We start from the raw sequence: 13097 nt of genomic DNA, 5'->3' as shown, positions 1-13097 counted from the left end.
AGGAATAGGGATAGAGAGGGTTCCTTCTTCCCAGCTACAGCACTTACTAGACTTTCCTGGCCTACCAGATATCCTTCATCCCATCAGGAGGGAAGAAACCTCAGTAATTAGTAATTTGGGTTTTATTATTATCATCATAATTACTGTTGTAATTATTATTATCACTTATAGCCCACTCTGAGGGGGGCAAAGCACCTGCTGCTTCATGAGGGGTTCAGGAGTGAAGACTGAGGTTCTCACACGTGGTAAAGCCCCGTGTCTGCAGCAGTGACATGGGAGCCTGGGACAGGACTGCAGAGGTGAGACTTGTCAGGCCCTGTAACTCTTAAGAAGGAGGTTTTTAACTTACCTTTTCTTCCAAAAAGCCTTTGTTTTTTGCTGTGACCCACCCCCCCAGCTTGGTTTTTATGCCAGAAAAGGCAGCAGCTCCAGGACAGCAGGTGGGGCAAAGGCCCCAGTGCACCCCATGAAAGAAAGGAGACTCTGTGAGCAAATAATCACTAGCTGAGGAAGTTGTGTTACCATTTGTAAATTAAGTGTTCTTCTTTTTTATTCAGATTGCTGGAAAGCATTTTTTTTAATCGTGATGTGATGGATAATGACTTTTTCTTTTTTTTTTTTCCTTTTTTTTTTTTACAATATAAAGAAGCTAAGGTACCACCAAGCCAGTCTGTAAGAAAAACGGCAGCACGTGCAACGTTTAACCAAAAAAAAAGGGGGGGGCAGGGGGGGAGAGAGAGAGAAAAGTACCACATGTGATTGTTGTTCACAACTGTACAAGTCACAGGAGGTCACCCCCAGGAGTTACCATCTTGTTCACAGTAGTAAAAAAGAAACTCTACCCATTGTTTTTAGCCTGAAACCCCCAGGACCCTTCCCCCTCCTCTGGGAACACACAGGTATCTGTGTCTCATGGTCCACAGCAGGCCAGAATGTGCAACTACATCCACCTCTGAAACAGGGCTTTGAAAAGAATGAAAAACAACCCTACAAACAGAAAAAAAATCAATCACAAACCACCCACCTCCCAGCTGTAGAAATGAGCCTGTTGTACACATGAAGGAGGGAGGGGGGGCCATGCTGGAGTGAGGCCTGTGACCCTGCCCCCCGCCGGTGCACACGCCTTTATTCTGCTCTTTAAACCAAAATATCATGGAAAACAACAAATGAAACCAACCAGCTCTGCGGGGCTGGAGCCTGGACGGAGTCCATCCTGTGTGTGCTGCAGGGGACAAGGGGCCAGGGGAGGGGCCAGGCCCTGGGGACAGGCTGAGCTGCCTGTACCACCCGCTCGCAGGTAAACATGGACCCGAACTTGCCTTTTTATTATTACCTTTTTTTTTTATCTTTTTCTTTTTGTCTGTCTTTGGTATTGTTTTTAAAAGTCGCTAGAGATGCATAGACACCTGAATGAGGAACTGAGTACAGTCTCCAGGGAGGAGGAGCTATTTGGGAAGGTTGTTTTCATTTTTTTTCATAGGCTTTATGTTTTTTTTGCTCAGAGGTGCCAAGTACCGTGGGGAGGAGCAGAGCCCCTGCCCCTTCCCTGCTTGGAGTCATGCCCAGAAGTTGCTGAAAGCCAGGATTTCTTTGAAGGCAAAGAAATGTGGTCATTCCCTGTGTCCATGGCTCTCCAAGGAGGGGTGTGACACGGGCTGGGAATGCTGCTGCCACCCTCCATTTTCTTTCTCTTCACTCGCGTTGTCTCGGTACATCTTTGGATAGTTTGTCTTTCCTTCCCTTTTTTTTTTTTCTAACAGTCTGAAAAACTTCTGTGGCGCCGTTGGGTTTTGTTTTTCAACAAAAAAAAGCAAATGCATCCAAAAGAAGAATTAAACCCCTCCCTTCCTCACTCCTGTGGCTCACGTGGCTGTGGGAGGCTCTGCTGGTCTCTCCAAAGGCTGTTCCCTTCTGCGTGTCCGCCTGGCCCCAGTCCCAGAAGGCTCAGGAGGTGTCCTGCAGGTTAGGATGGAGGTTTGGGGGTGTCACTGATGCCCGTGAGGAGGGAAGAGTTCCCGTTCTCCTGCTTGGGGGAGGCTCGGCTGGTGGGCAGGGCGCTGCTGAACGGGGAGGCCACGCTGCCCGTGGAGGAGGGACGCAGCTCCGCCGGGGGCAGCTCTCGCTCCGGGGGCCGCAGCCCGGGAGGCTGCAGAGGGAAGGCCATGGGGAAACCTGCCATGTAGAGAACTCTGCCCACTCTCTTGGCGACCTGTTCAAAAGGTTAAGAGGAAAAAAAAAAGAAGAAATCAATGCTGGAGCAAAAGGGATGAGGATGTGCACAAACCCACCGGAGCTGTTCTCTTGCAGCAACTCCAGGTTCTTGTGCGCCAAGTGAAAAAGCAGAAGAGCAACCACCCCCAGGCCACCAAAAACAAAGCCCGTGGTGACTTACCAGAGGGTAACAGGCAAGGGTTCCTCCTCTCCTTTCTCCTAAAGGAAGTGCTCCCTAAATCCATGCTCCCTGGCTGGACAATCTGCTAAAGCTCACCAGCTAAGCCAGCCTAGGTGCTGTGTTGCAGGACCCGACACCAGCTCCACTGCTGAGAAGCAGGAGCTGCTCTTAACAGGAGGGGTGAGGGAGGAAATAAACCTGTGGCTACAGGGTGGCTGCTGTTACTGTAAGTACAGGAAACTGAAAGGCTTCTGCAGCACTAAGGCCAAGTCCTGAAGCAGGTCTGGCCTCCCAGCAAGGCCAAAGGCCCCAGAGCTCCCCAGCACCTCGGCAGCTGGTTCCCATTTCAGGCTGAACAAACCCACAGACAACTGCAGCTTTATTCTGTGAGCAACATCAGGGCTTTGCTCCCCCCCCTTAGGCCCCCTCCCCAACCATGGCTTATTATAGAACTATTGATTAACTCAAAGCAGGGGTTTTCTGCTTTCAGCCCATACCTCATACTGCCCCCCCCCAAAATCCAAGCTCAGAATGTCTGAGCTATTTTGGCATTCTGTTTTTTTTAAGAAACATAAGAGTTTTATTTCCTACCAAATTGACCCACAGGGAACAATTGCCCACAGAACCTTTTTATTAGACCCCTCATAAACAGTGAGGGCTGTAAGGAAAGCAGTAAAGTTGCTCTTATTGTTTTACCATAACAAATGTATGGCTGTGGGTTGGGGAACCTACCCCAGCAGAGTGACTGACTGTGCACATGCACGTTCCTGTCATCAGCATTTGCATGACACAATCCCCCAGGGAATACAGCAGAACAGCCTGTTCTTGGCATGTGTCAGAAGCTGTTTTCTAATCATTAAATGGCAGGGGGGGACCCAACAACCTCATGGAGATGTTCTTTGAGTTTTTAAGTCCAAACAAGAGGAAGGGGGGGAGGCAGGGGGTGAAGGTGACTGAAATGGAAGTCACCATGACTTCCAGGTAGAGCAGAGCAAAGCCATATTGGGAACACAGACCTCCACAGAGACTTGGGAGTCAAGTTTTTGAGGGGAAAAAAGGTATTTTGAGAAGACACATCACTCTAAGGGCACAACAGCAAACCAGGCTGTTGAGGAGAAAACAGTGTCAAGAAAGAACCTGAGTAAATCAAGAAACATAAAATTTCTACTTCTAGTGAAAATACAAATTAATAGAACAAGGAGGGGAGGGGGCACAGCCCATCAGCAGGAGCAGTAAGCTATGACTAGCAAGACAGAAACTGTTGCAGAAGTCTATTACTAGCACAGCAGAGAAAGGGAAGAGCTGGTCCATTACTCACTGGGGAGGGAAAGTCATCAACAGCTGATGCTGAGATGTGTTAAATGCATTTGTACTTCAGGCCTCACTAAAAGAGCCAACTAGTTACAAAGACAACAGCAAAAGGACTTGTTTCCAGTCTAGAACAACAACAGAACTGGTTCCCAAGATGGCTTTGCCCAGTCCTCTAGGTACTTTGGAATTACTGTTTTCATGTTCAACTGATTTGAAACCATCTACCTTGCCTCACCTGTTTACAGCTTTTCTTCTTTCCTTGGTAGTTGTAGGAACAGCCTGTCTCTTTTCCAGTAGGAGCTGGTCCATTTTAGGAGTCTCCTGCTGGATCCCTGCTATCCTCTCCCCATCACCCGTCCTGAACTTTTGCTTCTGCCCTTGCACACCAAAACCACAGTGTTTTCTTCCTGCAGGAGTCAGGTGACTGGCTCCAGGTGAGGGTACAGAACACTTTGGAGTGTTTCAAGCTTTCTTGAAACCAGAATTACTAATAAATACATAATTATTACTTTATAAATTCTATTCAATAAACCTGGCCTAGTGACAGCCCTGTTCCAGCCTAGGGATCACTTCACAGGATTCCACTTATCCTACAGAAGAAATTGTCCTACCTGTGACCTTATCTTCAGTGCTGGCCCGAGCTTCAGCCCCATGTTGTTCAGTAAGTGCTCTTCTGTCAGGAGGGGCAGGGTCTCCCCATCAATCGCCTGCTCTCGGAATACCTGGAAGGAACCAGAACACAGGTCCAGGCTTGGAGATGCCAGTGACACCCTTGATGTGCTCATCTTGCTGCTGCACAGACAGGGGCCCACCTTGGAGCCTGGCTAGGGCTGCTAGAGCCAAGGCAGCTGAGCTGCTGCAAGGGATTTTTATTGCTGGACTCCATCAGCAAAGCTGCTCATGGCTGCAGCACGTTTGTGCTCTTTCACCTAGGAAAACCTACTATACCAATTTCTTTTCCTTCCTCTGGAGCCAATGTGGCTGGAAGCCAAAAGCCTCCCTTTGCTGGGCACTAAAACCATCCACAAAGAGCCTTAAAGCTTGAGAAAAGCATCTCCCTTGGGTGTCCCACAGGCCTGGGTCCACTGCAGGGACAAAGCTGAATATTGTCAAGGGCTGAAATGGGGAGTGGAAGCTTTTGTTTCTGCTTGTTTGTCTGAAACATGTTTCTAAATGCACAGCACACCACCAAACTTGCTGGCTTTTCCTGGCAGGAAAAGCCTGCAGACCAGTGCCAGACCTCCCCAGCAGCTGCGGTTTTGGAGAACACAGACAGCTCTGCAGTTTGGAGCCCTGGAGCTGGGTCACCCTTGAACACTGGCATTTTCACACAGTAAAAAAACCTGTTAAGTGTATAACCGGAGGGCATAAAAACACACCATCCCTCAAGGCAGGCACCCCCCTACATAATGCAACAGGAGGCTGTTTACAGCAGCTCCCATTATCGTAAAACATTTTGTTTGCAATGCACTGAGAAGATTGCTGACCCTTTGTCTCAGAGAGCTATCGATTTCTTCCCCACTGGTAAACCAGGAGCTGGCATGGAAGGTGTAAATGGCTGATCCTTCTGCGAGGTGGCTGTGTTAACGATTTCTGCACATTTCCTACTGGCCTAATTCGGAAGGTTCCAGGCAGCTCTGATCTTCATTCTCCAGCTCAGGAATGCAGACAAACTGCAATACTACCAGTGCAAGAGCAGGCTGGTTGGGGTGGGGGGGAGCAGAGAACCTGATTAGCTCTGGATTTTTATTTTAGAGTCTTTTGCTTGAGATCTCTTCAACGGATAGTGCACCTACCCTTGCAGACCTGCTGCTTCCCCCTCCCATCAATGCCCATCCATCCCCCAGCTTTTGTTAATCAGTGCCCTTCCCCCCCTCTGTCCACTACCAGAAACAGACCCTTCTCCCTGTCACACACCCAGTCACCCTGATCCACTCCCAAACCTCTGACATTCCTCCTGGAGAACATGACATGTACCCCACCTCCCTAACAAACATTCTCCTTCCTAAATATGGTCTCTCCCACATATTCAACAGCTGTTTGCTCCAACAAAGCACTGGTTTTACTGGTGGTTTTAGCAAGCATGTTGTGATGGGATTAAAACATCGTGGTTAGGGGGCAAGGAAGGACAGACTGGGGGTTGAAAGCACAATATCCCATCACCTGAGCAAGGGGAAGGTGTGGTGCAATTTCAGGTTTCCATAAAGCAAAGCCTGACTCCCAGCTTCCCTCTGGGGGATGCAAAGCCCTCACCTTCCCCCAGTGGCACGCTACCAAACCAGTGTAACCTCCAGGGACTCACTAGTCCCAGCAGCAGTGGGTGCTGAGCTTTACTCCTCCCAAAATGGCTGGGGGCAGGAAAGAGTTCTGGGAGGACACCTGCCTAATGCAATGAGCAGAGGGAGAGACAGCAAGGGCCTGAGGGAGGAGGCAGGTTTTTAGAAATCTACTTTCAGCCAGGCTGGATGCCCAAGCACAGCTTTTCACTCCTCAGCTGTCAGTCAGGGAAGCTCTGCTCTTGAAGCAGCATGTCCGGAAAGCTCAATTCCCACTGCCCTTTCTCCCTTTCAAGACCTCTTCTCAGCCTAGTATGTCTCTCTGCTCAAAGGCTGGATTGTCCTGAACTTTGGCCCTTTGCCTCTCTATCTCTGCTGCTCGCAGCCCCTCCCTTCCAAGCACCCTCTATCCTCCTCACAAGGCTGTCCCAGACAGCTCAGGAATCTGTGCCTGCGCAGTTGGCGCGCTCTCTCAATGGGGCATTTATGACAGGCTCCAGCAGATGCAGAAGCCAAAAACACAGGGTTGTTTTTTGTATTGCACCTCACGACCTCCCACTGAGCAGGCTTTATAAGCACCTCTTACCAATGGATGTGTCAACTCTGCTATCACGAGCTTCAAAATCACAGTCACCATCACTCTACAGAGTAAGCATGGAGGTTACTTGGGCAACTCTGCAGGGAGGGTCTCTCACAGCCCTGCTCTGCCCCCAGGACAATGCAGCACCTCCTGCCAGGCTGGTAGCATGAGCTGCCCACCCCAATCCAGAGATTACCTGACAGCCCATCCCTCACTACAGCTGCTCCACACAAAGCCACCACTGTGTTCAGCAACAGAGCACAGGGCAGCTTCTAAAAGCATGAGCTAGGCAGTAAGAGATAAGTGACACTAAGAGCCACTAACCATAATCAATGCTGCAACTCAGATATTCATTCCTAACCTTGGCCCTACTCTCATCCTGTCCCACTGGACTGTCTCCTTATAGCCATCCATCTGCAAGGCCCATCACACCCCTGAGGGTCTCCACTGGCAGCAAGCAGCTATTTAGCAAAAAACCAAGAAAGCTTCAGGCCCTGCAGGGCTCTGAGATATCCCTTCTCCTAGGATGGACACTGCAAGTAAAACAGGCACAGAAGAGAACAGGGGTTTGCAGGGAGGACATTCCTCCCATGATGGTCTTGAGGCTGTGAAGAGATTTACCTGAGTGTACTCAGTGCAGCCAGACAAGTTGGACACGAAGCTGCAAACATCCTCCACCGTCCATTTGCTGATGTCTTCCAGCGCTGGGCTTTCCTCGCCATCCAGAAACAGACCTCCCATGGTGCCTGGATTGTTTGGAGTTGGGGGGGGGGGGAGGGAGAAAGGAGGGGGAGGAGAAAGAAACATAAATCATTAAAATCCCACATGGACAACAACTAGCCTGCAATCTGAATATTTTTCTCTAGCCACACATTCATCTTTAATGACCTGTCAATTAAAGCACTGGGCAGGGTCAATTCATAGGCCTCTTCCTCCTGGAGGTCCCCAGCTTAGAAAGGGGGGGCAGGGGAGAAGAAAAATCCGAGCTAATGCATTTCATGTGTTTAATGTTCTTCAGCTGCAGGGAAGAAATAGGGGGAGGGGAGAGAAAAGAAGAAACCCTGAAGGAGTGTTTCTCCACATGCACCGCAAAGCGAAAAACTCTGCCTGCCCTGTGGGTTTCTTTCCCCCAACCCTTCTCCTGGCTACGTGCTCCGAATGATAAGGGGCCCCAGCAGCTCTCCCTGGTGGCCTCTGCCTTGCTGGAGCATGAATCACTGGAGAACATCTTGCTCTTTTTCAAAGTGTTCATTTTCAATCCACCCCAGCCTGAAAATATCCACCGGATGGGTCTGGTCCAGCAGAGCCACCACCTCGGAGAGCGCTGCCCTTGCTCTGCTGCAGGAGCACCTCTGCCTGCCCCGTGTGCAGGGTGAGAGGGCAACCCCTGCCAGCCCCTGCCACACTCTGCAGACAGACAGACAGCACAGCTCTGCAGACAGACAGCACAGCTCAGCTCAGCTCCAGTCCGTATGTCAATTCTCCGCAATGCAACAGCAGTTCAGGTCCCAGCCCTGTCAGGAGAGATGAAGGTGATGGGCTCCAAAAGGGCAGAGGAGCCCCCCTGGGGCTGGTGCCTGACAGCACAGGACATGCACATGGGGAGAGAACCCAACTGGAGCCCAGGGAGGAGCTGGAGGAGAGGCACTGAGAATCAGAAATGGCAAGAGAAATGCCAGCCAGGTAACTCGTAGCTACTCCAGCATGTAAAAGGAAAAAACACAGAAACAAGTTATGAAAAAGCTTAATTCCAGAAAATGCCACTTCAGGAAAAACAAAGCATTATTAGCATTGGTAACCTGTGGAACTCTCTGCTGCATGACAGCACAGAGACCAAGAGCTCAAGAGGACATTTACAGGGACATGAACACCCGTGATTATAGAGGGTAGAGAAACAGTTTATGAGGGGTATAAACCATTATGCATTGGGGCACGAAGCAATGAATCACCAGGAAAAAATATTTATCCCAGGGGTCTATCATGACAAAATCATCTGTTCTGTGGGCTTGAGGCTTTTCTCTGAGGCACCTGATCAGCACCACTGAGGCAACCCCTTGCTGTGATTTCTCTGCTCCCATCCACAGCAGGTCAGGTAGCACTTCTGCAAGTAATGACAAGATCAAGTGGGACACAACAAAATCACGGTGGGAAGGACAAGCCCAGAGGAGGAGTGGCCAGTTCCCTGGGGAACGAGCCAGGCCAGAGGCACAGAACAAGTGAACAGCAAAGCCACACACTGAGTCTCCACTAACTAGTTGGCAAAGCCACTAGCACAGTCCAAGGTTACAGGAAAAGGACAGGATTTACAGAGGAAGTTATCATGCCAATAAGATGCTTTTAAAACAACAGCTATCTGCACAAGCAGCAGTCAGACACTATGTAATCATTTCCACTACATTTCCGCTCCCAACTTCCCGCTTCCCTTCCCAGCCTCACCCTGTGCTTAGGGCCACAGGCAGCACTGCCCATCTGCAGCCCACACACCCTCTGGGCTGTTCATGTCCATGTCCCCGTGCAGCAGCTGGACCAGACCCACTGGCCTCCCACTGCATGAGGCCATGGCTTTCCTGGCACACACCAGCCACTGCAAACAGACCAGTGCCAGCTCCAGATGCAGAGCATCTTGGCTGGAGCTGTGGTGACAGAGACAGGAGCCCTCCAATGCCTGCTGCCCCTGCCAGCTCTACCTGTCCTTCCAGAGTAGGGACATGGCTGACCCTCCCTCCCTCTCTCCATGCCTCATGGACTTGGGCAAACCTTTGCATGTCCCTTTGCCAGCGCTTCTTACCAGCCCAAGATCCTCAGGGCTCTCACTATGGGCAACAACCAGACTTTCCTCACCCCCTTCATATCCCTGGTGATACCTTTCCTTCTTGCCAGCACAGTGTGCAAGTACCAGGTTTGCAAGGTGCTCTGCTGTCTGCTCCCCAGGACAGCCCTGCCTGGCATGGAGAGCTTGTCCCCTGCCTCACCACCCCATGCCCTGCTGGAGGCCAGGCAACTCACTCTCCTCACACCCCTGCTTCTTCCAGCTAGAAAACGCTTAAAATACTTTTGTGCGCCTGATAAAAGCTGCAGAGAAAACAACCAGCTTTGCTGTGAGCTGGGCGCCTGTCGGCGTGGGAGATGGAGACAGAGGCCACTGCCAAGGAGCCAGCCATCACTTCCCTTCCCCTCACCACCCCCAGCTACCAGACAGACAGATGGACACGAGCCCATCATTCTCATTCCGGCTGCGTTCCATTTTCCAGGAGACAAACTCCCAGCTGCTTACGTTAAAATTCACAAAACCCCCAAGTGGCTGAAGGCTTTTTTTCCCTTTTTTTTTTTTTTTTCCGGCTGTTTCAGGGAAGGGTTTTTCTTTCTTGGGGTGGGGGGGTAATTCTCTTTCTCCTTGTTGGAAGAGTGGCTTGGTAAATAGAGGAAGTTAAATTGAACTCAATTATTCCAGGCACAGTCAATGCTCGGGCGAGACACCTCCATCTGCAGCCAGAGCAAGCGTCTCTGAGGGGATCTGACTGTAACAGCCAACTGCTTTAAAATTAGGTACTTCCTTATTCCAAAAGCAAGCCAAAGATTGAACTGCAGCAACACAGTGCTTGGAAATGAATTCTCCAGTCACCAGCCAGCCAAACCCATCCTGAGGGTTTAACCTCAGCTTGCACAGGGAGAGGCTGGTCAGGCCCTGCCAGCCAGGGCTGCTCACCAGGTCCCCAACCAGGGTGGGCAGGGATTTAGCCCTGATGCTGCATTCCCAGCTGGCTGGGATGAAGGGAAAGGTGTAAGGCTTCCCTGTGGTCCCCTCCTGCACACGTGCCTGCAATCCTGGAAGCACACAGGGTGCAGGATCATTTGCAGTGTTACTGACACTGCCAGCAGAGCTGGGCTAGCAACTGCTTCTTCTCCAGCTTTTCTCCTCTGTGGTTTTCTTTCTTTTGTCTCTTCGTGCCCCCAGAAGAAAAGGGAGAGGTCAGGATGCAGACAGACACACACACAGTAAGCCTGCTGTGTCCAAGAGAGAAGGCAAGGCAGACCCTCTGTATGGGAACAGGAAATATTTTCCATGCACCCACACACAGAGAAATCTAATACGGCCAAAATATTTATCTCTGAGAGTTTGTTTTCCCTTCCCATTTGTATCGGGGAAAGGGGGACCGACTGGTGGAAGTATTTTTGGGAGGGGGAAGGTAAATACCAATAGTTTGGGTTCTTGCCTATGAGCAATTTCTGTGCCACAGAACTTAGAAGCTAGAGGGTGGAAACCTCTAGAGGGTGAAGTCAGCAGCAAACACCCCTGTTCCCTGCAGAAATGCCCAAGACCTCAGGGTAACTGCAGAAGAGCTCAGCACTAGAAGCTCCAAAGACTCAGTCACTTTTCTATGGGCTGAGCACCCTGTGTTGTGGAGCCTGGTGTTCAGGTGTTTCCCCCTGTGCTTTTGCTCCCACCCCAGATCTGTCACCAGTCTGAAGTCACCAGATGTAAAAAGAGCCCAAGGAAGGACTTCTTTCTTCCAGGCTTCCTTCTTCCAAGGAAGGAAGGAGGACACAGCAGCTGAATGCAGTGGTTCCTCTGGCCTCAGCGTGTATCTAACTGGCAATTAGGGCAGGACCAGCCCTCAGCACACTGCACCCACTCACTGGCCCTTTCCAATTTTAAATTCCCTAGAATAGAAGGGCTCCTGTCCTTCCTCCCACCCCTCCTCGGGAAGATCCTGCACTGTCTGCTCCATCTCTGTGCATGGCTGCACCCACTCCCCCCTGCTCTGGCAGTTGGGAGAATGATAACAAATAGGTGCCAAGTGGCTGGAAGGGATGCACCTTCTATTATAATAATGACTTGTCACTGGATCCTGCTGGACTGCGAGGATGCATAAAGGGCAGCCTCCTCTGTCTTGCTCTATGATAAATGATGGTCCAAGACTGGTAATGGATTACAGAGTATTTCACCAGATGGGGCCCAGCATGGAGAGACTGAAAAGAATCCATCGTCCCAGGCCAGCATCCTGTGGACAGGTGTCCACGTAAAAGCCCTCACCAACCCCTGCCACACTCCATTTATAATTTTCTTCCCTCCTCCTGATACCCAGCTGCTTCACAAGAGAAGCCAAAGGCCAAATGGGCCAGGGAGAGGAACCCTTCTGGCCATTCCAGTAAGAGAAACCGCTGCTGCAAACTCAGGCTGCAACAGGGCTGTCTCTGCTGCACGGAGACACAGGAGTTTTTGCTCCTGGCATCACAAGAGACAATTCAGGTGCCAACTGGGAGACCAGTGCACAAAACCAATCCACTTGGAAGCCATCCCACCTGCAGGTTTAATCTCTAACCCCTCTCCCCATTCTTCCCCATGCATGTACCCCCTCCTTCCCACACACAGCAAGGGTCACAGAGCAGCAATGCAAGGCCTGTGTTAATTGCTCTCCAGACTACAGATCAATAGAAGGATTTTAGCCTCCTGCACGCTCCATCCTTCACCTTTTCCAAAGGACGGGGCTGGAGGAGGGGAGCCAGGCTGCTGAAACCTTGACGAGATGAGGTCATCGAGCAGCCGCCAGAGCCCCAGAAGGCAGCTCAGAGAATCGACCCAGCTCTGGCTGCCTCATCGATATTCTTCCCAGCAGGGACAAAAAACAGCTCTCTGCCTCCAAAGGAGGAGCTTTCCCCTCACTGGGAACCAGAGGAGCCGCCTGAAACTCAGTGGTCATTCTTAGGCAGCTCCATTTCCCCTCTCCTCCCTCTGGCTCTTCTTTTTGACCTGCCACGTTACATGCCTTGTTCAGGTGGTTATTTTTATCATACCAGCCTCCAGTGTACAACACAACATCACAACCACCTTGGCCAGAAGAGAAGTCCTTGCACAAAAAAGGATTATGGAAATTATCTGGCACAGATGGAGAAGTGGGTGTAGTTCTGTCTGTCTGTCTTCAGGTGGTTCATGTTCCCCAGGGGCCAAAAGCAACACATTTTTCATTGACACACATTACCCCAGCACAGCCCATGACCCCGCAGCATCTGGATCGATACAGCCCTCAGTATTTCATGAATTCCCAGCCACCCTATCGACCTGCTGTGCTGCACTGAGAAAGATGCTGTGCCTTCCCAAGCCTGTTCCAGGTAAGAGCTTTTGCTATGGAGCCCCTACCATAACAGGGACTACACTCGGTGTTGCTGTCCTGCAAACAGGTGATATTAACAGCCAGGAAAACATGTGAAGCAAAAGAGCCCTCAGAAAAAGACCTACAGCTCTGGAACAGGCTCCACAAATCAGAATTGCCTGGAAACTGGGCAGTGAAACACATCCCTGATCTTTGCCGAGGCCTCAAGACACGATCATGATATAAATTCGAAGTGATAATAATAAATGGCCTATTACAGTAACTCACACACTGCTGGGGGAGGGAGGAAACCCATCTACAATCCAGGCCTCCCTGCAGAGCCTCACACAAGCAATGAGCACCACGGAGCCGTGCCTTTCTCGTTTTTAATGGCCAGGAGAAAAAGGCTCCTGTGAGGAAGCCTCGGCAGCCCAAGGCAGCAGGAA

The 13097-nt window shown here is 50.6% G+C and overlaps 1 protein-coding gene across 1 annotated transcript in view; it reads right to left on the bottom strand.

Annotated features, from left to right (window-relative positions):
• Positions 1 to 1963: 1963 nt before the first annotated feature.
• SAMD11 (sterile alpha motif domain containing 11) overlaps positions 1964 to 13097 on the bottom strand; it is a 111610-nt gene continuing 100476 nt past the window's right edge. Inside the window, exons 11-13 of the mRNA XM_010005254.1 lie at positions 7181 to 7305; positions 4315 to 4425; positions 1964 to 2209 (exon numbers count right to left, since the gene is read on the bottom strand). Of these exons, the coding sequence (XP_010003556.1) occupies positions 1964 to 2209; positions 4315 to 4425; positions 7181 to 7305 (482 nt within the window). The remainder of the gene's footprint in view (positions 2210 to 4314; positions 4426 to 7180; positions 7306 to 13097) is intronic.

This window comes from Chaetura pelagica, unplaced genomic scaffold (genome assembly GCF_000747805.2).
Source record: "Chaetura pelagica isolate M959 unplaced genomic scaffold, ChaPel_1.0 scaffold159, whole genome shotgun sequence".
NCBI classification, from domain to species: domain Eukaryota; kingdom Metazoa; phylum Chordata; class Aves; order Apodiformes; family Apodidae; genus Chaetura; species Chaetura pelagica.
The sequence above is the reverse complement of the archived record's forward strand: the minus strand, read 5'-3'. Positions and strand labels throughout refer to the sequence as shown.